The sequence below is a fragment of the Anoplolepis gracilipes genome, chromosome 7 (genome assembly GCF_047496725.1).
Source record: "Anoplolepis gracilipes chromosome 7, ASM4749672v1, whole genome shotgun sequence".
NCBI classification, from domain to species: domain Eukaryota; kingdom Metazoa; phylum Arthropoda; class Insecta; order Hymenoptera; family Formicidae; genus Anoplolepis; species Anoplolepis gracilipes.
In genome coordinates this window covers 3695419-3720196 of record NC_132976.1, presented here as the reverse complement: position 1 = coordinate 3720196, position 24778 = coordinate 3695419, and the positions used below count along the sequence as shown (strand labels likewise).

At 31.7% G+C, this 24778-nt stretch overlaps 1 protein-coding gene and 2 non-coding genes across 4 annotated transcripts in view; 1 reads left to right on the top strand and 2 right to left on the bottom strand.

Moving 5' to 3' along the window:
* LOC140667788 (uncharacterized) overlaps positions 1 to 22163 on the bottom strand; it is a 29724-nt gene extending 7561 nt beyond the window's left edge. The window contains exons 1-2 of one of the 2 annotated variants that reach the window (XM_072896043.1): positions 21802 to 22163; positions 2989 to 4023 (exon numbers count right to left, since the gene is read on the bottom strand). In XM_072896043.1, coding sequence (XP_072752144.1) covers positions 2989 to 4017 — 1029 coding nt within the window. In that variant the 5' untranslated portion in view covers positions 4018 to 4023; positions 21802 to 22163. The remainder of the gene's footprint in view (positions 1 to 2988; positions 4024 to 21801) is intronic. The other variant, XM_072896042.1, reaches the window with a different exon arrangement.
* Positions 1522 to 1685, bottom strand: LOC140668263 (U1 spliceosomal RNA). Its single transcript, XR_012047149.1, has one exon. It is a non-coding gene; the product is annotated as a U1 spliceosomal RNA (small nuclear RNA).
* Trnaa-ugc (transfer RNA alanine (anticodon UGC)) lies at positions 11973 to 12044 on the top strand. Its single transcript has one exon. It is a non-coding gene; the product is annotated as a tRNA-Ala (tRNA).
* Positions 22164 to 24778: the final 2615 nt, after the last annotated feature.

Sequence of the window (24778 nt, the reverse complement as noted above, 5' to 3'; positions counted from 1 at the left end):
AATTCAACACTGCTCGGCCACGGCTATGTTTCTCAGCTTCGTTAAAGCGTTCGCGGACGGAAGTCCAGAGAAAACTATCTAAAAAGCATAACACAAACTAAAAGACGCTCAAAATAAAGTCACACCTGCGAATCTATTCTTAGAGAGCGGCCTTTGAGTAATCCTGATATCATATTTATTTTTTAGATGAAAGGAGAGAGAGCTGGCTTGATCTTCTTCAAACGTAATGATACGTTTAAAGTTTTAATAAAAAGAAAAAGATCAAACTCTAATATTTTTTACAGACAAATAATAATATAACTCAAAATGTAAGATAAAATATGCAAAATATTTCGCGCAGTTAAATTAATGCAATTTCTAATTTATATTAAAATTTCCACAAGAAAAAATATTAGCACATAAAAAATTTTCAATCATTATCAATAAATATTTGAGAAAACATATCGTGTTTTTTTAATACTACATAATAATTCTATTCAAACAGGATTATTCTACGATATTAAAAATAAAGAAAATATATTATAAGATAAAGAAAATTTATACAAATAAAGAAAATAAAAACAAAATAAAAGAATCAAAGAGATTAATTACTACGGAATTCGACGATAAAACGAGCTTTACCTTCATTTAGGGCTGTTCAACTCTCTCAATCGCTGTTGATTAAAAACAATCACATTTAATGGCACGCGATGGAGAGCGGTTTAACGATACCCCGATACACTCCACGGAATGTCAAAGATGCCAATCGACCCGCTTCTGTCACGAAGCTCTAAAAGCCGAGGGGGGAACCGCACTTTTTTCTCTCTCTCTCTCTTTCTCTCTTTTTTTTCGCTCGCTCATGCGTACACTTGGCACGCGCGGCGTGCACGTGTACAGCGGTGACGTAACCAGACGTCGTTGCCACTCATTTATCGTGCTTTGTGCATACACATGTCTTTAAACGCTAATTCGTTACCGCACAATGGATAGACTCGTAAAAAAGCAATGATAAAACTCTAAAACTGAAGGTTTAAAGCACGAGTACATTAATGATCTAATCCATTTTTTTGGAAACTTTAGAAGAATTATTTCTGAATAACTTGTCTTGCTTTTAAATAAAATTTGTAAAGTGTCTTCAACAGATACAATCAATGTGTTGATAAGAGAATTTTTATTGAAAATATTTCTTGTCGAGAAAATCATTTTAAAAATATCCTTTTCTTTCCATACATTTACACACTGATGTTCTTTCTCTTAAATTAAAGTATTAATAAATTAATGTTTTTATTTAATATATTTAATTTACTTTATTTATTTATTAATAGAGATCATACTTCTGCTTTTAAATTATTTTTATATATAATTATCTCCTCTATAGATGTATGTCCTCAATTAATTAATATAAGATATTACACGCGATTATTATTAATTTTTACGAGAAATAAAATCCGACAAATTTTACGCAAACATTCGTTATCGTTCACGATATTTCTGTAATAAAAAAACGCTGCAAGAAAAATGTTACGTTTACATTGATCTTATCCAAGAGAGCGCGAACGCAGTCCCGACTACCAAAAATTATACGTTCGAGATACCTACTTTAAGGGTATTCGCAAGGGTCAGCTTTTAACTGTAGTGCAATGGAAAAACCTCGCCCTGGAGGAATCGCCTTTTAGATCACGGTAGTCTCTGCGCCAGGTAAGTATGCCTTCCGTGGCGCGGGACCTCCTAGTACAACTTGTTGGACGAATTTCTAGAATTTCTAATGCGAGAAATTTGTATCCGAACGCGCCACATAGCGGTTACATCGCTCAACTAAGTCTTCTGGCAGCGAGTCGTTTAATCGAAACTAGTCGAGCAGTGATTCTCCGACTCCTCTACGCCTAACAATAATTCTAAATTCTTTGCATTATTATATTACGTTACAATTCGTTTAAATAATTAAATTTTAAAAATAAAATTAGTAATTGTAAAATTCAAAGAGCCTTCATATTTTTATCTTCTCGCGAGCTAGAAAATAATTTTTAATTCACGTGTCGTGAAATAAAATATGTGAAAGACATTTGTATAAGAATACTACGCTGCATTTATAAATTTAAAAAACATATAGACAAAAAATAGGAGACATTTTCGTAAATATAATTCCTGAAGAGGATTCTAATTCCGTAGAATAAAGCGTTTTTTTCTCAATTCTACATTTTACATATGACCTTTTAAAAATAAAATTATTAAGATTCAAAAAATTTTCATATTTTTCTCTTCTCGCGAACTAGAAAATGATACTTTTGCTACCAACATATTTTAAATTTTAATTCACGTGTCGTGAATTAAAATGTACAAAATACATTTGTTTCTATAAGAATACTACACTGCATTTATAAATTTAAAAAACGTATAGACAAAAAATAGGAGACATTTTTGTAAATATAATTCACCTGAAGAGGATTCTAATTCCGTAGAATAAAGCATTTTTCTTCAATTTTACATTTTACATACGACATTTTAAAAATAAAATTATTAGGATTAAAAAAATCTCATATTTTAATCTTCTCGCGAGCTAGAAAATAATACTTTTTCTACCGAAATATTTTAATTCACGTGTCATATAAGATATGCGAAAGTCATTTCTTTATGTAAGAACAATATACTGTATTTATAAATTTAAAAACGTATAGACAAAAAATAGGGGACATTTTTGTAAATATATAATTCACTTAAAAAGAATTCTAATTCCGTAAAATAAAGCGTTCTTTTTTTCTTCAATTCTACATTGCGACATTGTGTTTAAATTTTAAAAATATTAAAATTATTAAAATTCAAAAAGTCTTCATATTTTCATGTTTTTTCGAGCTAGAAAATGAAATTTTTTCTACCAAGATGTTTTAATTCGCGTGTCGTAAAATAAAATATGCAAGAGTAAAAATATTAAATTGCATCTATTGTATATAAATTTAAAAGCAGATAATCATAGATAAAAAAAATAGAAGATATTTTCGCAAAACAATTCACCTGAAAAGGATTCTGATCCTTGACCTCGGTATAGAATATCGGTGATTCTTTGCCGTACCAGCGATCCTGCGAGTAGATGGAATTAATTCTCATGTCAGTCCCATTCCTCGATACTCCCAGTAGTAACTTGTCCTGACTCTCCGTCACCTTGCCTAACATCCTGTCGTTCACCAGGAACTTAGTTGCGTTGTCTGCAGTTCGCGGGTGCAATTCATTCTCGAGAAATGCAATCGGAGAATTCTTGACGCCGATATCCCCGAGACTCGTTCTTTTCACGATTGGATAGATTTTAATGTTCTGCGTCCTTAGCAGCGATTCCCGGAACAGAAGATTGGACGTAAAATCCGACTCCTTGTTTCGCTGATTGATCTCGTTCTCTCTTAAGATCGCATCCTCGCTACCAGCCATCTCGTCCAGTTTCTCGCAGGAGTTTGCGACGGCCAATTTGCTTCTGCAATGCTTGCAGTCCTTTTTCCTGCGTCTACGATTCGTTCGCTGGCGATCAGACTGCGCCGATGGATCTCGCGACGAATCCTTCTCCCGCGGTAACGAGGACACACTTTCAAGGACACCTTCCTTTTCAGGAAGGGATCTTGGAAGCTCGCGAGGATTCTCGGAGGCTCCCTCGAGGTCATCTTTGTTCGTTCCAGAAGAGGAGATCGCGCTGTCGTGATTGGTGCTGATCTCAGCCGAGGAAGCCAACGTCGAGTTCTGTTGAAAGGATTTGTCGAAAATCGCAGTAGCCGCTATCGACGGTGGTTCATTGATCCAGGTTTGCCTGCTGGTGAGATCGGCCGATTGGCGTTCCTTGGTCTCTCGAGTCTCGTCCGGGAACGATATACGTTCGGAAAATTTGCAATCGGTGGAGATGTCCTCATACACGTGATTCTCGGGATGTGTCCTGGATACAACGGCAGGATCACTTCGATCGATCGTGTCATGAGGTTGCCGATCGCGAAAACGAGACTCGAGTGTGGACTGCTCTTCTTCTGCGCGCGATTGCTCCTCCTCGTAACCTTGGTTCTCCATCTGAAACTGAAGAAAAGAAGGGCAAAATTAGAAATTGAGAAATTCTTAATTCTGCTGTGCCGTTTAATTAAACTTTGCGGAATCAATCGCGTGACAATTAATTTATTAACGGTTCTGCGACGAGTTTACTTAAAAAAAAAAAAAGGTTGAAATATAATTCAATATTTTCGTTACAGCAAGTGCATGCATGACTTGCTTTTTATCTTGTTTACAAAAGTAAGTTTAATACGTTTTACGATAATTTATGTTATTATATGATATAATTGCGTATTTGATTAATGCCTTTTCTTAGAAACATGCGTATGAAAAGCGAACTATAATTGTTTCTACAAAAATATCTGCACGTGTATTTCTCGAACAATTTTAAGCTATAATAGAGAGCTTAAAATTGTTTGCTATCACTGCGTGAAAGAAAGGGAAAGAGAAAAGAAAATAGAAGGACATAAAGCTCTGTATATATATATATAGAGGGGAAGATACGAATCGAGCGTCTCTTCGTTGGGGAAAGCATCCACACGATTGTCGCAATTATCGCGACTTGACTCTCCGATTGATCCCTGCTGGAGTCGTGACGTCATTGGCGAGGACGCCCGTGGGATCACCCGTTTATTCTTCATTCATCTGTGGGATGCTTATAGAAATACGCTAAGATTTCCGCAATCTTACACGTGCCGTACACGCCTCCCCGTTTCATCAAAAAGAATAAACAAAAAATCATCCTCCTCGCTATCCATCTTCATCCAATTTAACATTTACGATAGAATATTTGTAAAAATCGATACTTTTCTCGTAATCATTTTGAAATTAAATAATTATATCATATAAATATAAATATATATAAAATAATCATATCAAATATATATCTTATATGACGTAAAAAAATTATATATTTTTATTATAATGATTATATTATTATTTATTATATATTATATTATTATTAATGGTTATCTCTCTCTCTCTCTCTCTCTCTCTCTCTCTCTCTCTCTCTCTCTCTCTCTCTCTCTCTCTCTCTCTCTCTCTCTCTCTCTCTCTCTCTCTCTCTCTCATTATAATATATTATTAATATTTATATAATATACATGTGTAATATATTGTATTATAACTACATCAAACATTTATTCTTCTAACTCTATAGTTTAATTAAAGAAATCAAAATCATTTAATTTTGCTTAATCGAACCGCAGGTTTTTTGTAAAGGATATATATAAAGATATATTAAAAAGTACATAAAATATATGTAAAAAATATAAAATTTATATATATATATATATATATATATGTATATATATAAAGATCTTACAAACATGTATGCATCCATATATATATATATATGACAAATAATTTATTTTCGTCAATATTAATCCTTTATATTGGATATGTGAAAAGCATTTTGCCTTCAATTTCAATCACGCGTCTATTTCTTCGTTAAATTTCCATTTTCAATCGTCATTGTAACGCGCGTTCGCGTTTCGATGATGACAACGAGCAGCGCTATTCGCGAAGGATGCGTTTGCGCGTGGTCGATATGACACAAAGAGCCCATTCACTAATAAATACAATTAGCGGCGTCGCCGCGCGCAGTATCGGGATTATTTTGATTGCGTCATCAGCGCGGCGGGCAGATTCCCGTTAGATTAATAATCCCGCCGACGGCCGTATTAGAAATCAATCCGATTAATTCCGCGCTGATTCACAAGCGCATTTTCATGACGCGTTCAGAATTGAAATCGCAGAATCGCGACTTTTATCATACTCACATGATTCCGCAACACGCACGTACCGCCACCGTCATCGTCTCGTGCGCGATGAAAATTTTAATAAGCAAAGGATACCTACACCGTGGCATACATTATTCACGATCGTTATTGCGAATCGGCGGTTTACATGTCCGTGAGAACGTGCTTGCTTGATTTCTTTCAGTGCGCGAAAAAAAAACGGACAGGATATTCCAGATCGCGACTTTCCTCCAATGATGAAATGTGAATAAATAAATGGAACTTGATTTGTGCGAAAGAAAATCGAAAGATGTGATAGATTTCGCTTAAATAAAAACAATTATTTATTGACATTGATTATTAATTGATACAATATATCTCGAGTTATTTGATGATTGATTTAACGTGCGAATATATGTTGAAAAAATAATATTACAAAATTAATTTCAAACTTTTGATCAATAATGTAATATATAGGGCCTGATATGAATAAACAATACAAGATGACATTTAACATTTCTCTTTGTCAAAACTTTTGTTTTCCTTGCTATGAAAAATATTGAGTTTATAATGTATTTTCTTGACATTAAAATATTAGTAAATATTAAAAATATTTCATGCAAAATATTAAAATTAAAAATCCCATTATAATGCAAAAATATTAAAAATCCTATGGAAAATCATAAAATGAAAAATCCTGTTAAAAATCTAATACAAAAGTCATACTCGATAATTGACGAGAGTTATTTCCTTGTATTCTATTCAATTTATATCTTCTTACAATTTATTTTATACATATACATATGAGGTAAGAGAGAGAGTTATAGCTATGTGTTTTACATAGCTTCAAATTGACGTGAGATAAATGCCGTAGACTTCGGACAAACGCGCCTATTGGATAGACAAAGCATGTGGACTAATTTTATAGTCTACGTGAGCAAGCTCGCTTACATATCGCATATATTTCGACCAGTCACATCAAAGCACATTCCTCAACGAGTCAACATGATACAATGGCTATTTTTAACATTTCTCCACTCTTTCTCATTGAAAATTATTACTTTAGATGCACATCTTTCCTCTTGCACTCACATTTTTCTTCTAATTATCTATATAATCCAATATTAACAGCATATACGAACTAGAAACAATTTTATATTATCGGATTTTTTTTCCTATAAATAATTTTCGATCAATATAATAATATATTGAAAAATCATAATACAGAATTAAAAACATTTTTATTTCAGTTTTATATAAATTTATTATAGAGTATATAATTAAATAAATTAAATAGCGTATATATATATATATAATTATTGATTATATTAATCTTGTCTCACGTTTAATATTACAAAAATATAAATCCAATTTTATAGAGATAATTATTAAAATCCGTACTGATAAATACATAAATAGACAATAAAAATACAAAGGCAAATCTGTACTGTATATAGAGATAAATATACTAATTTATATCAATCATGCAATACAGATATTTCTACCGATTTAAAAAAAAAAATAATAAGATACACTGAACATACATGTATGACACGTTTGTCTTATTGCATTTATAGAATTGCTGCGAACCGCACGATGCAATCCTCTCGCAATTTTACTCAAGTATACACAAGGAAAAGACCGAAGGACGAGGCTTCTCCTTTTCCACCTGCGTTTCCTGCGATAGACATTCAATGAGCTATCATTAAAGTCATTACGTGCGATTGCAGCTTGCCAGGTATATTTTTCGTTTCCCCCCGCTTGCCTAACTTACAAATCTTTTTTTTCACGCAAGAAGGCATCGTACGCACATTGTATATATATATATATATCATATTATTATGACCACGACTGGTAGTCACTATGATAAATTAATATTTAATTACAATAGTGAAGAAAAACTATTTTTTTTTTAATTTCTTTAATTTATCTATCTTCCTCTCTTAATCATTTTCAAAGATTTATTTTCAAAAAGAAATTCGATTAGAAGAGAAAGACCACTACATGTCACAAATTATTAATTATATCGATATAATCAAAGCTATAATTAAAATTCTACTAAATTAAAAAGAAACCTTTCAAATTTAATTTGATAAAGCCAGGTTGAAATATATGTAAGTTGTTATAGAATCTATAAATGAAATTCGCGACAATTCTTGAGCACCCTATATCGACGGTAAGGAATGTATTCCACTTTCACTGTATCGCGCGTATACATTTATGACGTGATGATGTTACTAAGTCACATTGTGCATCAACAAACGGATAATTACGAAATATCAAGAATAATCACGGTTTTAATGGCGATCCGCTCGCTCGAGAGGCATTCAAATAAACACTATGCGAATTTACACATTCCATTGTCACTCGCAATGCACGCGAAGAACGAACCGGAAGCCAGGGTCACTCTTCTTTTCAGTCTCTTTTTTTGCCCGACTGCAACTCCGGAAAGTTACGTACTGGAGTAGCTATGAAAAACGCGAGTGCCGATAATTAAAAATTGGCAATACTGACCCGCTAATTATTTTTTTTCTATTTAAAGCAGGAACAGAAATAAAAGGCCTCCTTCGTTTAAGGTTCGAGATCATTGAAAGCAGCAGAGAGGAGGAAGAAAATTAAAATTAAAATTCTGCCTGCAAGATTCAATTCGATCTATAACATCTTTGGAATAAAAATACTTTTGCTTATCTCGCCCTTTTTAATCTCTTGTGCAATGTCATTTGACATGTGTATTTAATAAAAGTTTACCGTAACAAATTGCCTAAAAATTCAGACACATTTTTGTCTGAATTGTCAGAGATCTGAGTGTTTGAAAATAATTTAAGATAATTGTCTTCATTTTTTTAAAAAAAAATGTCTGAAAATTTAGACACTCTTCTAAAAATTCAAACAATGCGTAAAAAACCTTCTGTTCTTCTGCAGTTATATTTTTTACAGTGTTTAAAGATAAAAGAAAAAGGTTTGCATTGATAGAGGCTGCTAAAAAATGCATCACATTCGAGTAGATCGATTTATAAAAACCCGTTTTGAAGCAATAAAAGATGTGCGTTATAATAATATACAGACAATATTATCGGCAATATTATCAATAAAGTGGTAGCATGCAGAGTGTTAAGGCGGTATATCATGGAAGGCTGTAGGCGCCGATCGGTCGCTCGACTATACTAATGGTTAATTACTTCTCATATACGTTTATAAGGATGCCGTCTCTTTTTACGTCAAGTGGTGTCCAATTTATCGCGCGGAACGAGTTAAACGACCGGCGAAGAGATGCCTTCGCCTGATGAAGAAGCCCGTTTTCCCGAAGTCGATCATTTTTTTGTCGGATCAGCGATCACAGACAGATCGTTCACGGTGTCGGTATCCATTTCCGTAGATGGTTGAATGGGCCAGTGATCTCGCAGAGACAAGAATTAACTATCGATTCTTGAGAGAATAATATTTGCTTCACATATATGTAACTTTATTTAAACCTTGTTTAAATTTATTTAAAGACTCCTTTTTTAAAAACAAAACAAAATTATCTTTTTAAACAAAATTCCGTGATGTATACTTGTATATATTCTTGTGTAAAAATTTTAAATTATTATTTAAAATGAAATTAATGTTAAAAGGCTTTCGCATCGATATTGTCTTAAAGGAATCTATTCTTTTTCTACCAAGAATTTATGTGCTGTTCTTAAGAGACAAATTTTCGCAGATCAGAATTTTCGCATTTATGTCAAATTTTTCTCAATGATCAAAATTATTTCCGGTATAAAATCGGAATAATTGGATCGGTCAATCAGAAACCATTCATTGCAGCGAATACACGTGGACGCACATTCGCGTGTTAGAAAGTTTTGCGTAGAAGCGACTTGAGTTGCGTTGAGGGTCGTTCTGTGACCGTGAGACTTTAGAATACCCTTAAAATGATTGTGCGGCCGGTGTGTAATTGTGTGCGTGCACGTAACATGGGCGTCGAATATGCAAGGTAATGACGAGAAAAAGTATCATTTTATTCGTATTACGCGACAGATTAACATATATATAATAGAAACATTTCTGGAATCTAATCAGATTTTCCCCCAAAAAATCATAATTTTTTTAAATTGAAAACTTATAAAAATTCGAATATCTATTTCATACAAATTTGAGGATTTTAGATACAGCAATTTATGCTGTATTTTGGAAAATTTCTATGCGAGTAATTATCATATTATTGATAATTTTAAACTTTTTAATGTGTGTTGTATCAATTATTCCTGATGAATAATTTATACTATTAAAATTAAATTACTACAAAAATAAAGGTATATGTAATACATATATAATGAAAGAAATTTTTTATTTTAATGTTACATTTTTTTTTTAAATATACGCACTATTTTTACGCATTCATCAATTAAACTAAATAAAAGAGAATTGCAATAAAAATTTATTTTCCAAAACAGGCTAAGAATAAATGGCAGTTTTAGGGGATTCTTATAAAAAATTCTGTCGGCGCCCATGTCTTACGTAAACCTGGTTATTTGGTCGCACGTGTCGCGCCATATGCCGCCGTGCGTTTTTACCCCGCAGCTACGCACCGACGTTACGCACCGATCGTCATTATAAGTTGCATCGAGGGCCGAGAAGATAATTAATCGTAGGCACTTCAGCTATAGTACACACGTAGTTACAACCTTTCGACAATACGTAATATTATCCGCCTAATGAATTTATTTGCCGATACCGGATACGCAAATACATAAAAGTCTCGGACAATGGGAGTTATTTGCGAAAGCGAGAATGAATGTTGCACCGTGTAATATAAATCAAGAATCTAACTCGTATGTATACAACGAAATGGCAAGTAAAAGAGGCTGTTACAATAGAGCCTTATAATTTGATAATTTACTGTCGTAAGAAACGCTTGCCAAAACACTAGTCCGTGAAACGGTAATTTGCAATTCCTATGAATTATGCAACGAATTTATATAGAATGTCTTAGATATATTCAATCACTTTTTATGGATTTTTCGATGGAGTTAATGTTCCCTTAATTGTCAAAACTATCAAGATGTCAAAAGTCGAAAATTTGCGATCTCTCTCGACATTTTTCTTCCAACTTTTCTGAATATTATTGTATATTTTTATATTATATTATATTTGTATTATATTTTTAAAATATAATACATTACACTTCTGATCTATCTAAAAATCTAATTGAATTCCTAATTAAATTCAACATCCAAAATTTTTATGTTTGTATTGATTTGTTATAATCTGCGTTTTTATCGCCCTATTTGTACAATATTTGCAATTATTTTATTTCTATTTATGACTTTAATTTTCTTTACGTATTTATATTTTGATTTTATGTAATTTTGATATTTTATAATTTTATAATATTTCGGCACATTAAATTTCGCGTTTGTTTTAGTTTTTAAATTTGAATATATTTATTTATTTGTATTTTATTATAGTTATTTGCTCTTTCAAGTCCCTGTATACTTTGATTTATTATTTGAAACCTATTTATAAACATATATTCATACCAAAATTTTTAGTTGTACTTTTTTCGAAAATAATTTTTAATAATTTTTTGCAAACTACGTTTACGATATAGTCTCTCTCTCTCTCTAATCAAGAGCAAGCAAGATATAGGAAGAAACAAGAGGAAAGCTGGTTGTAGACACTTGCCCCGCGGACAAACTCACGTCCGTTCGACTCGATCGCTCTACGAACGAAAGAGCAAACCGTGAGTCACCCTCCTCTTCCTCTTCCTCCCCCTCCTCTCGGAATTATTGTGCGACGCGCACATTATTGCGAGATTCTTCGGAAATGATATAACGATACGGCCCGCGTTCCGCTATATCGAAAAAACACACAATGGTGCATTATGCGAGAGCGTGGTCCGCCCCGGTATAAGGCCTTCGCGAGTCCGTTCTCCGTAATCCTTTATACGCTCTCTATAATCGAACCTGTTTTTTACTGTTCGAAAAGATTTAAAGCAATTGCCGGCAATAAATAGTTACATGGACCTGCCGAGGAAAAACCGGAGCTTCGCAAAATTTTGTTTTTTATTTCTCTCTTGAATATGATGATAAAATAGCATTAATTGATGACAGTGCCAACAAGTGTTACTATTAATTTATAGCGTTCGAGATATGAAGACATCGATGAATTTTTCATGTATCGCCAGAAATTGTTTACTTTAGGTCTTACTCCAAGAGCAATAAAAGTAGTCACGATCGCAAGACAATCTACTCTCGTCTTGGGGATGTAGCTCAGTGGTAGAGCGTTCGCTTTGCATGTGAAAGGCCCCGGGTTCGATCCCCGGCATCTCCATTTTTTTTTATTCATTTTTATTATATTCATCAAAGATATGCTTAAGTAAGTGCAAATATACTCTTGTGCCCTTGATTCGCCAATAATGTAATATTTTTGTAGGATAGTTTTTAGAGAGACAGAAAAGATCATAAAAAAAACAGCAACAAATATAATTAACTAATACATTCTTTATTTGCGAATTGATTTAAATCTTTTTATCAATATATATATATATATATATATATGGAAAAAAAAGAATCAAATTAACTTTTCCTTTAGTATGCGATAGTTAAACATAATAGATAAATCTAGAAAGAAAAAAGACGAAACGTGTTTCGAGAATTCGTTTTTAAACAATTAAAAAAAACTTTAATAAAATTAATTATCAATATTTGAGTTTTGAAATCCACAAACTTATAGCTGCAAATTTATATCTAGAATAAAATTCCTCGATTCTTGTTTTATTAAAAGTTTTCTATCGAACATGATTTTCTATTGAATACTTTAAATTAATTGAATCTTATTACTTAAACATTATTTTTATCTATATAAAAAATGTGAATAAATTTAATAAACTAAATATTAAATATTAAAACATGAAATATATGTGAATAATGTCATCCATCTCATATTTTAAAAATTCATCCTCTAATTATCCATTTTAATCAACGATCCTATTTTCTCTCTGTTCGACGAATTCGCGCTTTCAATGAATTCGGAATTTATTTGTTCTTAATAGAAATCCGTAATTTTCGGCAGAGTAACTGCACATAATTCTCGGGCAGCCCATTCGTAAAAAAATTTTCGTGTAATCTTCTCGAGAGATTCCCGAAATGATAATTTCAGAATCCACACAAGTACAAACTCATTCGCGTTCACAATGTCAATGTAACGTCATTGACCAATTACCATTACTGCACACGCAGCTCTCTTTCCAAAACTCTCTCGCAAACGTAGCCAGAGCACTTTGCGGAGAAGAAGGAGACTGATGAAGGGAACTGCGTGTGGGAGGGAGTGGAGGAAGGGCGGGCTACTTAACGGTCGCCGGAACGAATCTCGAAGGCCCTCCGGGGCCTTCGGCATGTGGCTTATTATACCCGCTAATAAGCGCAGTATATCGCGTCGATTATCCGCTAAGTATAGGGTCCAAGCCAAAGGGCTATCGGAGGCTATCGGGCCGATGACTGCACGTCACTGGCATGCACGTAGCCGTAATTCATACGGTTCGCTATAATGGCCAGTCGCGCGCACATCTCTCTACGTTGTATATACATTTCTGGCCGCCCACCCCTCTCGCCACGAGCAAGACAAATAAATCAGAAAATTTATATCTGTACGGCGGGTCCCCGAAAAGAATCGCGCCGCGGAACCGGACGAGACGTTACTCGCGCGCCAGGAGAAAACCACCAGTCTTTTAGGATATCACTGTAAAAAGTAACTGCAAAGTTTCTGAACACTGTAAACAATTGCCTAAGAATTTAGATTTTTGTCTGAATTTCGAGAAAGCAAATCTCGATGTCTAAAAATAATTTCAGACAATCTGTCTTAATTATCAGAGTTTTTTTTCCGAAAGTTCCAAAAAAATGAAAATTCTGAAAATTTTGTCTAAAATTTCGGACGAAAGAGGAGTGCCTCAATTTTCAGGCAATTTTTCAGAAATCTGAAAATTCAAAAATGTATCTGAATTCTTGTGCAATTTTTTATAGTCACTATAAAAAAATAACTGCAGACAAAGTGTCTTACAGACACACTGTCCGACCTTTCATAAACAGAATTTTTAGAAGAATGCCTGCTAATTTTCAGATCTAATTGTAAGTGTCTGAAAATAATTTCAGATAATTTGTCTTAATCGTCAGAATCATTTTTTTTTAAGTTCAGAAGAATGTCTGAAAATTCAGACACTCTTGAAAGTTCTGTCTGAAAATTTTGACAATATGTTAGTAAAAATTTTCATCCTTTTGAACTTTTAAAAAAATATTTCTGATAATCAAGATAGATTTTCTGAAATTTCTTTAACACCCAGATCTGAAAATTCAGACAAAAATATTTTTAAATTCTTCTAAACTTCTTTCAGACAAAAAAACGATAATTAAGACAGATTGTCTAAAATTGAAATTAATTTAATTGAGATTTGGAAACAAAAATGTCTGAATTTTTAGATAATTTTTTACAGTAATCTCGAATTTTTAAGTCGCATAAAAATTTAACGCGATTCGTTTATGTACTCAGTCCCTCCTTTCGTAAAGAGAAAAATAAACTCTGCATGAAATCACAAGTTCAAGACCTTGTGAAATTCCAAGACACATAAATAGCTGTCAATAATTAAGTTATTTATGTTTCAATTTCTGCCTAATGCAAGAGCGAGGTCACAGTAACGAAACAGTAGCCTTTATAGGGACTGATATAAAATATACGAAGATTAACGTTGTACGAAGAACTTTAATACAAAGTAAAGCAGAACCGATACGTCAAACTGATAAATATAAACAGACTTGCATCGGAGGATTAAACGGAGATTTAAACGGAAACAGATGCCCACATAGCGTCTGTGTACTCTAAGCATATCCGGTTAACGTGCTCGATATCACCTCTTATCGGTTGCATATTGCAGAACGCGCCTTGGTGCATCGAGCGATACTAATTTTAACGTTGGTCCGATTATGTATGTGTGTATATTATGTATGTGTGTGTATTCGCCCTAAACGTGTAACACGCGCGTAAAATCTTTAAAGGATAGATATTTGTCGTACAGGATGTGCGTCAGACTATTTAATTTCATCCCAATACAGTAGCTTATACAATTGTAACATTTTAATTTCTCTTTTATATTTCTCGAGGATAAACGCAATATTTTACTATATTATCGAAGAGTATATAAAGTATCATGTTTTATAAAACTATTTATTTCGACTTTTTTAATATACACATCTCTCTTTTTTTATGGTAAAAATAAAAACGTCTTTCTTTCGTCATCATTTGAAAATGATGAAATCATTATTTCTCAATCATACGCGCATAAAATGTTAAAATTGAATAGAATAACATGTTTGGATTCTTTTATAATATTTTCGAATGAAGCAGATTTGATTGATCTGAGAGTAATTAAATTCTTTGCCATGTTTGATCGAAAATGAGTTGTGAATCTAATTAATATAAATAATACATTAATAATATAAATAATATAAAACACATGCCATTTGACATTATTTTAATGTTAAATTTTTTGCCCTGCTTATCAATCAAATTACTCGAAATATTTTATTAATTTATTTAATAATCCACATCTCAATATTTAGTAATCCAAGACGGAATTTATGACGTCATTAATCGCTCCCAAAGTGATTAAAATTGCTTCACTCGAAAACGCTGGAATAAAACTGGAGCGTGTCCTTCAGGAAGAGATGCCTCTCTTCCTGGACTCGAACGTATTTTTTTCCATTATCGGGTCGCGAGCGGAATTCTTATGCAAATAGAGAGACATCGTCGCACTTTGCCTTCGGTAACCGCGGTGAGAGTCGCGCACAAAGGGACGCCAACAAACGTAGGTATACCGGCCAGCTGACAATGCCACGGGAAGAAAAGACCGGGCTAGTCGTCATGCACGAACGACGTTACACCCGAGGGTTTTATTTACACCTGGCGCGTATGCCTGCACTTTGTATCACCGATCTACGCGCCCACACGTACATTCATTGGGACATTCATTTCTGACATGACACTCGAATTTTTTCTTTTTTTTTTTTTTTTTTTTTTGTCAAAATTTTTTTTCCGCAACAGAAAACTAAAAAACCCCTGAATATTATTCAATATATTGTCGAAGAGAGAGATTTTTTTCTGATAGGAATGAGACATTAGACTTGCCAAGATGATCAATTAATTGTCTAACCATTGAATCGATTAAATATATTATTCATATATGATATTTTATATTTGTTACAATAATTATGTAATCTGTCAATTATTATAAATTGATACTTTTTCAGCGCATTATTTTTAAATAATCCTTTATGTCATTGCTCAGATATTCTTCACTGTGAAAAATTGTCTAAGAATTCGAATACATTTCTGTCTGAATTATCAGATCTTGTTGAAAGTTATTGCAGACAATTCTTAATCATCAGTCATTTTCTAGGAGAATGAAAATTCAGACACTCATCGGAAAATTCGAACGGTGTGTCTGTGAGAAAATTACAGACACATTGTCTGCAATTATTTTTTTAGCGTTATCGAAATTTAATTACGGCAGCATTAACAACAATAACGAACCAATTCCCAACGTTAGCGTTAATCAACTTGGTTTACGATGATTGCACCCGTTAACATCAATATAACGCAGAGGTTTAAGCGCAAATTCGAGGTATAATTTCGACAATTAGCGAGGCCGGCTCGAAATATCGATTTCGCCGTGCAACCACTAAGGATATGCCCTTTTTAATTCGATGATTCGGCCGACCAAAGTCTATATAGCAAGAGTCGCTGAGCGGATATACTGCAGGCAATTTAACAGGCGCGATATAAATAGGCGCCGCGCCGCTCGGCCGAATTCAGGAAAAGTTTGCCGCGGACGAAGCAGTTCGGAAGTGCAAAACACAGAGCACCAGTGTTCCCGAGTTATTTTATTTAAACCCATGCAAACTTCCTCTCGCTATTACTCACTGAACGCTTTATTTTGCAATTACAACCATAATTACCAAATATAAGCAAGATTTATAGAAATTTCTAACATGTACAATTAACCCACCCTATTCTCCGTATAACCTTGAAATCATCGTATTATTTTATTAGCGGTACAATTATTTAACAAAAATTAATTTAGATTTTATTCGGCGAATATTGAAAGATCCTTTTTTCTTTGTCACAATATTAAATTTAATATATAAAATATCCTCTGTCGTAATTAAGACTCTAATCTAATTTCTGTTGAAACAAAATTCATTTATAAAAATTAATGAAATAATAACGCGTTTTGCTATTTATTTCACAAAATATGTGTTAAAGTTTTTTAAAAAAAGTTTTGCAATTTTTAATATTAAATACTTTCATCGTGAAAAAGAAATCGACTACAAATTGATAAATACAAATGAAATAAAATTTTAAATTCTATAAAGCATGTATCGCATATATTGCAATTATAAAATTACAAAGCATGATTATATTTAAATGCTCATGATTTACATTGTAAATGACGTGGCAAAGTAGGCCATAAACTATCAAACTATATTTTATAGAGAAGTTTTGCTGCATAAGCAGAGAAGAAGAGATATAATGTAAAGAGAGTATGATACGCTTTGGCCATGATATCGATTATGCTACTTCAGATTATATACTTGCTGCCCTTAAAGTTAAAACTTTCAATTGCATTAAACGTGAAGACTATACACAGTACGTTTTACTCTGGTAAGAGGCCATGATATAGAAGACTAAAACATTCACTGAAGTTACAAATAATTAGACATAATTCTATGAAATTGTAGCATTAAATCTTTTCTTAAATCTCGAAAAGGATCGACATTGCAAACATTAATACAGTTGTATCAACTCTTATTATCGTATAGTTCGATATAATAACTGGATATAACATTTACGGAAAAATATTGTATTTTTCTCAAGGCATAAGTTTTTTGATAAATTAAGATGCATTCATTGCAAGTTTTTATTATTGTCTTTGAGAAATAAAAAACAAAAGTAATCTGAAAAAATTAATTTAAATTAAAATACAATATAATGTCAAACACATTCATATAAATTGTATTTGTAAACATGTTATGATTCTAATTTTAAACATAATGATACGTAATTTTTTAATTAATTTTATGTAATAAAATATATAATGTAAAATGTAGATAAATATTTTAATTACGTAATATATCAAACCTTAAATGATCAATTATCTTTATTTCTTGATTCTAATATATTTTTTAGTATCGATAATATCGAAATCAACTTTGAATATATTATATTACGTTTTATACAGAATTTATTATACGTAAAATCACAACTTAAAAAAAAAATGTTCAGTCTCAGATATTTAGAATTATACAAATCATAAAAGTTTTAATCCTCGATATATATATATATTTTCTGATGTATCATATAAGACTTATCTAATACATTATAAATAATAATTATTAAAGTTGTCAATTCTATAATTAATTAATATTGTCCAAGGTTCTTTACAGACTATGAGATAGAATAAAGTCTCAGCCTTGACAGCATAATCATAAAATACAAGTTTAATGTAAATTTATTCGCTGTGATTCCTGATTTCTCATCAGTGAATAGCATGTGATTTACATAAAAGACTATACATATTGCTAATAATATGTATGTGCAACAGAAGCTTAGTCTCCTAAGGGTACTCATTGTCAGTACAGAAACATTGTCTATAACTTGTTATTTTAATCAATATGAACAAATGGTGGCAATTAGAATTATAAAATTTTAATTAAATAGTTACATTATTCTTTTAAAGTAAAACCTTTTATTATGTTATTTCATGTATGTATGTAATAAAGATGTGTATGTATGTATGTATTATTTTATTAATAACTAATAATAAAAAATTATAAAATAAATAACACTAAAATCAATGAAAAAGTATATACGTATTGCGTGTATAAAAATTCATAATACATGTAATGCTGTAAATAATCATTATTTATATGCATATATATCGGTAAAGGGAGTAAATTATTTTCAAACGTATGTCTCAAAGAGAAATTAATTTACGCAAGCGAAATCAAACTTCTCAAATATAAGATAAAAGAGATTTCATGTATGTTCAAATCGACTACGATATTAAAAATTCCGAAAACTCTCACAAGAATCTCTTATAATTTATCATTACAGCGTGACAATCGATTCGAGATCGCATACACGTGCGAAACAGTGCTTCCTTGTTGAGGCCCTTCGAATTTTCTTTGCGTGTTTCTACGGTAATTTCATGACGACAAAGAGAGTTCAACACTTACGAACTAACAGCGCGTAAAATCTGATAGACCATCGTGTCAATAATTGAATAATAAAGTTATGTCCAGATTTTTATCGTTCGATGAAATATCACGTTTGATAGAAAGACCGCTTCTTCCAAGGAATTTCTTTAGTAGATGATACTAAAAAAAAGCATAATTTCTAATATCAGCATATATTCTTTAAAAAAAGTAATCCATTCAACAAACGCACAGTACATATGCGTTATATAAAGTAGGTTTCATAGCGTAGGGTCAACGCTTTAGTTTTGCGTAACGCGGACATCTACGATCGCTTACATTATTGAAGTAATCTGTTTTTAAAATGGATTACAATTCGCACGATCTAAACGTAAATATTTCAGTAATTTGATATATAATAAAAAAGAAATTTAATTTTTATGTCATTTATGGATTAGATTTATCTATTTATTGATATATTATTTATATAAATATTATTCTTAAAACACAGAAAATGTAGACTGTAGTTTGATTTGGCTATTTGTATTCCTGTTTCTACATAAGTTTCATTTCCGATGTTAATTTTCTAATAGCAATTTATTTTGAGATCTCTTCATATAGATAAATTTTTCACTGATTTACTGAAATACAATAAAAACCTCAATCACTAATCAACTAATCGGAGACAAAATAGTCAGATAATCAAACAATAATTATATGTTTTGAAATTTAGACAATTTATTTATTACGTTTTGTGAAAGAAAATATCTATTAATAAAACAAAAATTATAGTAATAATAATTTAACAGTTTTGTTATACTTAATTTTTTAATTTAGTTTTGCACTCCTAACACACATCTTTTTTGACGTAATTATTTCAATTGTTTTTTTAATGTTTTATATTATCTAATTGTAAAATCTATTTCTCGAAAGCAAGGAACGCTTCAAAATAACTGAAAAAAATTTAAGTATTTAGAGAAACATATTTTTCTTTCTTATTCATTTCGCGTTCATTTCTACTCTAGCGTTGTGTTATCGATAATACATGTATACATATATACATATATGTAACATACATCTAAACTATACTTATATAAACTCTATTCATATTGTTATATATTGTTTATTTTTATTTTTGGATACATTATTTCGAATAAACAAACGTTCGATTAAACAGTACTCTATTGTAATGAAATGCATATTAATGATCAACGATAAAAAATATTTTTCTTTCGACGAATAAAGGAATCGATATGGAGAAAAAAATCGATAGGCTTGTTACCGATGAACAAAAAACTCATACCATTCTAAACGTGATAGCAACGTACTCGCAACGCGAGACCGCGATCGAGGCTATCGCCCGGAAGCATGGAGAGATTAATGTTACGATGAGAAAAACGTGCGCTCCTTCTCTCGACGCGAATTGCGACAATGCAATGGGCCGTGGAGACCGTATAGTTGCATTTTCCGATGGAGCAAACGCTAGAAAACTTTCCTCACCCGGAAGCGATTTCACGCTCTTTACGTGATATAAATGTACAAAATAATATATACCTCTATTCTTTTTTTATTAAACAAATTAAAATTGTTCCTGAGTAGATTAAAGAAAATATACATGTAATATAATTCTCATCAAAGAGAATAAGTTGAATTTACACATTAACTTAGAAAGCATACATATACCTCATCAAAATATATCGTTAAATAAATAATAATAATAAGCCGGAATAGTTGTTTGTTTTATTTGTTACGTTAATATTTTTTTTAGATAAATGATTGATCTGTAGAAACATTGCAGTTATTCAATTATATTGAAAAAAATTGACCCATTTTTATGTACATAGGTTTTTTTTTATTCAAAAACGCGCGTGATCGATTAACCGTCAGAATTGTTGCACAAATAAAAATTTTCTTTTAAAAATGTACTGACACACTTGTTTTGCTATTTTTACTTTGTGTTCAAATCGACTAAAAATATTTATAGACTCTGATACATTTTTCTCTTCTCATTGAAAAATATTGCAAGATCTTTTTTTCTGATAAAGTAATTAATTTACATTCGACAGATAAGTAATAACATAAATTATTACATACATTGTTTTTTATTTAATTTGTCAACATTTTTGAACGACTGAGCTATATTTGTGCTAATTCCATTAATATATTATCTCTAAATCTATTCAAGAGAATGCATGCTACCGATTCATATCTCGTTGCACTTTCTAGACTCATGAATGAAAAAGCCCAGCGCGTTTAAGCGGGAGAATAAAAAAATAAAAAATAGAAAGTGTATAAAAAGTGCATAACGCGCGTGCGTAATAAAATTTCGCGCGCTTTATCGCGCGCAACGACTTAAATCGCCGTATTTATGCAGTGGTAAATTTTGTCTATTGTAAATGATGCACCTTTTAAATGATGAGTTTTTGTTTATCGATACAACCAGTACGACATAGCCACTTGCTTAACGATCTCAATCTTTCCGATCAATTAAAAGATTTATTTCTATGAACTTAAATGGTGCGTAATAAAATCAAGGTTTAAATCATACACAAGAGATTGATCGCAATTGGTACCATTGGATCTCTCTTTCTAAGATGATGTTGCAACTTACTAATGTTACTAAATCGCGCACGAATGACTTAAAATTCTCAACAATCGATTGTGACAATTAAAAATGATAAATCAAAATAAAGATGAGATTTTCAACAATTGCAAGATCGATTCCCGCTTCGAGATATAGAAATATCGCAAAATAAATATACACATTTATATAGATTTTCTTTATTTCGTTCATTATTTTTTCAGACAAATTCTCAGACGGTATTTTAAAAAATTACGAGGCTTACCTTCAACTCCTCACGAAAATATCATGTTCGCCGTCGACGCGAGTCCTCTGTGAAGCGCGAAATTCGCTGCCGGCGTTTCTTATGCCTTTACCTCCGGAAGAGAAGAACAGACGAGAGAGAGAGAGAGAGAGAGAGAGAGACGGATAGATTTCTCCCGAGAGTGAGCGTCCGAGCGAAACGAGCGAGAAGCCGCCGAATGTGTCATCCGATCACATTTTGACGAGAAAAATTTCGTTCGATGCGGTGACAGGCGACGCGACTTTGACCGGGGAGTGTTCGCGCTCGCACGAAAAACCCGGACTCTTCTCGACGCGACCGGCCGGCGTCGCGTGTTGCGTACGAATGGTCGCGCGGCGCGGCGCGGCGCGTCTTGCGACTCACGTCGGTCCGTCGTCATGTACACAATCCCCGGCAACCAATCGGACGCGCCAGCTGACCAATCGCGCGCCCGCCGCCTGTGCGCCGGCGCGATTCACCAGGCAACGGCGTGCAAACGAAGATCCTTCGTGCTGCATATCAATACCGACATATAACTCTATCGATATATTCTGGTAAATGGGAGAATTTCGATTCCACGCACACATATATGTACATACATATATTTTCCAATAATAAGCTTTGCCTTTTTTTGGCTTATATATGAATACACAGCCAAAAAATCGTTCAGAAGCTTTTTAAAATTTATATCTTAATATGTAATATTTCTTCAGTAACACATTTTAATATATAATATATCGTTTAAGCGATACTGAAGTATCGATCGTTGATACGCGATAAAAGTAGATAAATTACACACACATATATATCATATGTATATACAGTCAAAGTTCCTTATTCGCGGGAGATTCCATCAAAATGCCACGAATATAGAAAACGTGAATATTCAAAGGAATGATGTAAAATGTACGGCAAAAAGTATAGGGGATGAGTCCCAAGAAAATTAAAAATTACGAAAAATGTTACTACAAAAGGTAGTCTTTTATTTCAAATTAACAATTAAATATTCGTCACTATAATATTCAATATATATATACATATAATTACGTTTTCCGAGAATACGTTATTAAAATTGCAAAAAATTATTTAAATATTATTAAACAGTTGATTAGAAATTGCGGTTTTAAAAAATTTGGTAATTTTTTTATATTTTACATTTCACGGCATAGACTCGTCAAGCTTATTCATCGCCATTACAAAGATAATAGAATATAGAATTGAAATTTTGACCACAAATACGAAATTTTCTAGTCACGAATAAAAACACTACAAATTTTTACTCCGAATAATATTTATTGCGAATACGAAAATACATGAAAAATGAACCCGTAAATAAGAAACTTTTACTATTATGACATTTTTAAAATATTTTTAAAAGATGTTCTAATATATATATCATGGATAAAAAAATAATAATAATAAGTTTATCCAATTATTAATATGATTAATTATATAAAGGGACAGATTCAATAGATTATAAAAAAAAATTCAATGTAAATATTATAAGATTCGATAATTTAAGAAATTTAACGCAACGTAAAATTTAATATGTAAGTTTTAAAACAGAACGATATAAAAACCAGATTGATCAACTTCACGATCAGCAAATTTCTTACTTAAACGATTCTTTAACCTTTCATAAATGATAAATGTCTTTGAAAGCGCACATTTGAATTTGAAAAAATCTATTATTTTCAAAACTTTTTCAATTACTGTCTAATTATTAGAGAAAAAGAGAGATATAAAAAGATTCTCTATTCTGTAATTAGAAGCACAGTGTAAACATAGATTAACAATATAATATTTTCTTTTTTATCCTTTATAATACTATCTTTTTATGCGTATAATACGTATAATATTTTATAATACTTAGAACTAAACGAAAAATAAATGCAACTGAATAAAGTTTGATAAATCACTGCAACTGGCGTAGGTTAAATCACCAACAAAGACTTAGTTAACTTCATGGACGCTCACCTCGATAAACAGGTACAACGCGTTAAAAAATTAATACATTATAAAGTTTTTAAGAGACATTGATTCGTAATAAGCATGTGTCAAGTAGAACATAACACTCATAGTGCGACAGTATAAACGATATATATATACGTAGAGTGTATATCACATGGATAATACATTTGATAAAATTCAGTCAAGATTTCATTCCATTGCATTGTTATTAAAATATAACACAATTTATTGTTTGTAAAAATACTTTAGCTTTTGGAAGAAATATAAAATATATTAAGAAATTTAAAATTCTAAGCACAAAATCAAAGTATTATTTGACACGTGCCTTTGCCAGAATTAAAATGTCTACTTGTTCTCTTTGGGCTCATTAATAGATTACAATTAACATTAACAAAATAAGTTTTCTTTTTTAGTCATACTATATTGCACTCTTTTCCATTTGAATTAAAATGTAACAAATATAATACACATAAAAAGTTTATTAACATAAAAGAGAAAAAGAAATAAAAACAAGAAAATGTAACTAGAAAGAATGTATGTACATACTCCGTGAAACATACATTGCAGTAAAAAAAAAAAAGAGAAAGTGAAGAAAAAAGTGAAAGAGATAAAATAAGTCTATTTGTTTAACTACGCTTTCTGCGTTTTCTACATGCATAATGAAATATTCAAAGTTCGAAAAGAGAGAAAGAAAAAAGATGCCATTCGTTTATAGCTCTCTTTAAAATATTTTATCGGCTGTATTTTTCTTTATGTTAATTTTTTAATAATATAAAAGAGATACTATGGAATATATTACGCACATACGAATGGTAAAGAAGAGTGGTAAAATTATACGTATAATTATTAGAAGTACATAATAATTACCACAAGATCATCAGCTGATCCGGCGATGCGCGCGTGATCGCGATAAGAGATTCACTTGCTTTAAGCTACAGCTACATTTCCTGAATTTTCTGCGATTAAATAATATTGTATGTATGTCCGTTGTATGTACATACAATATATT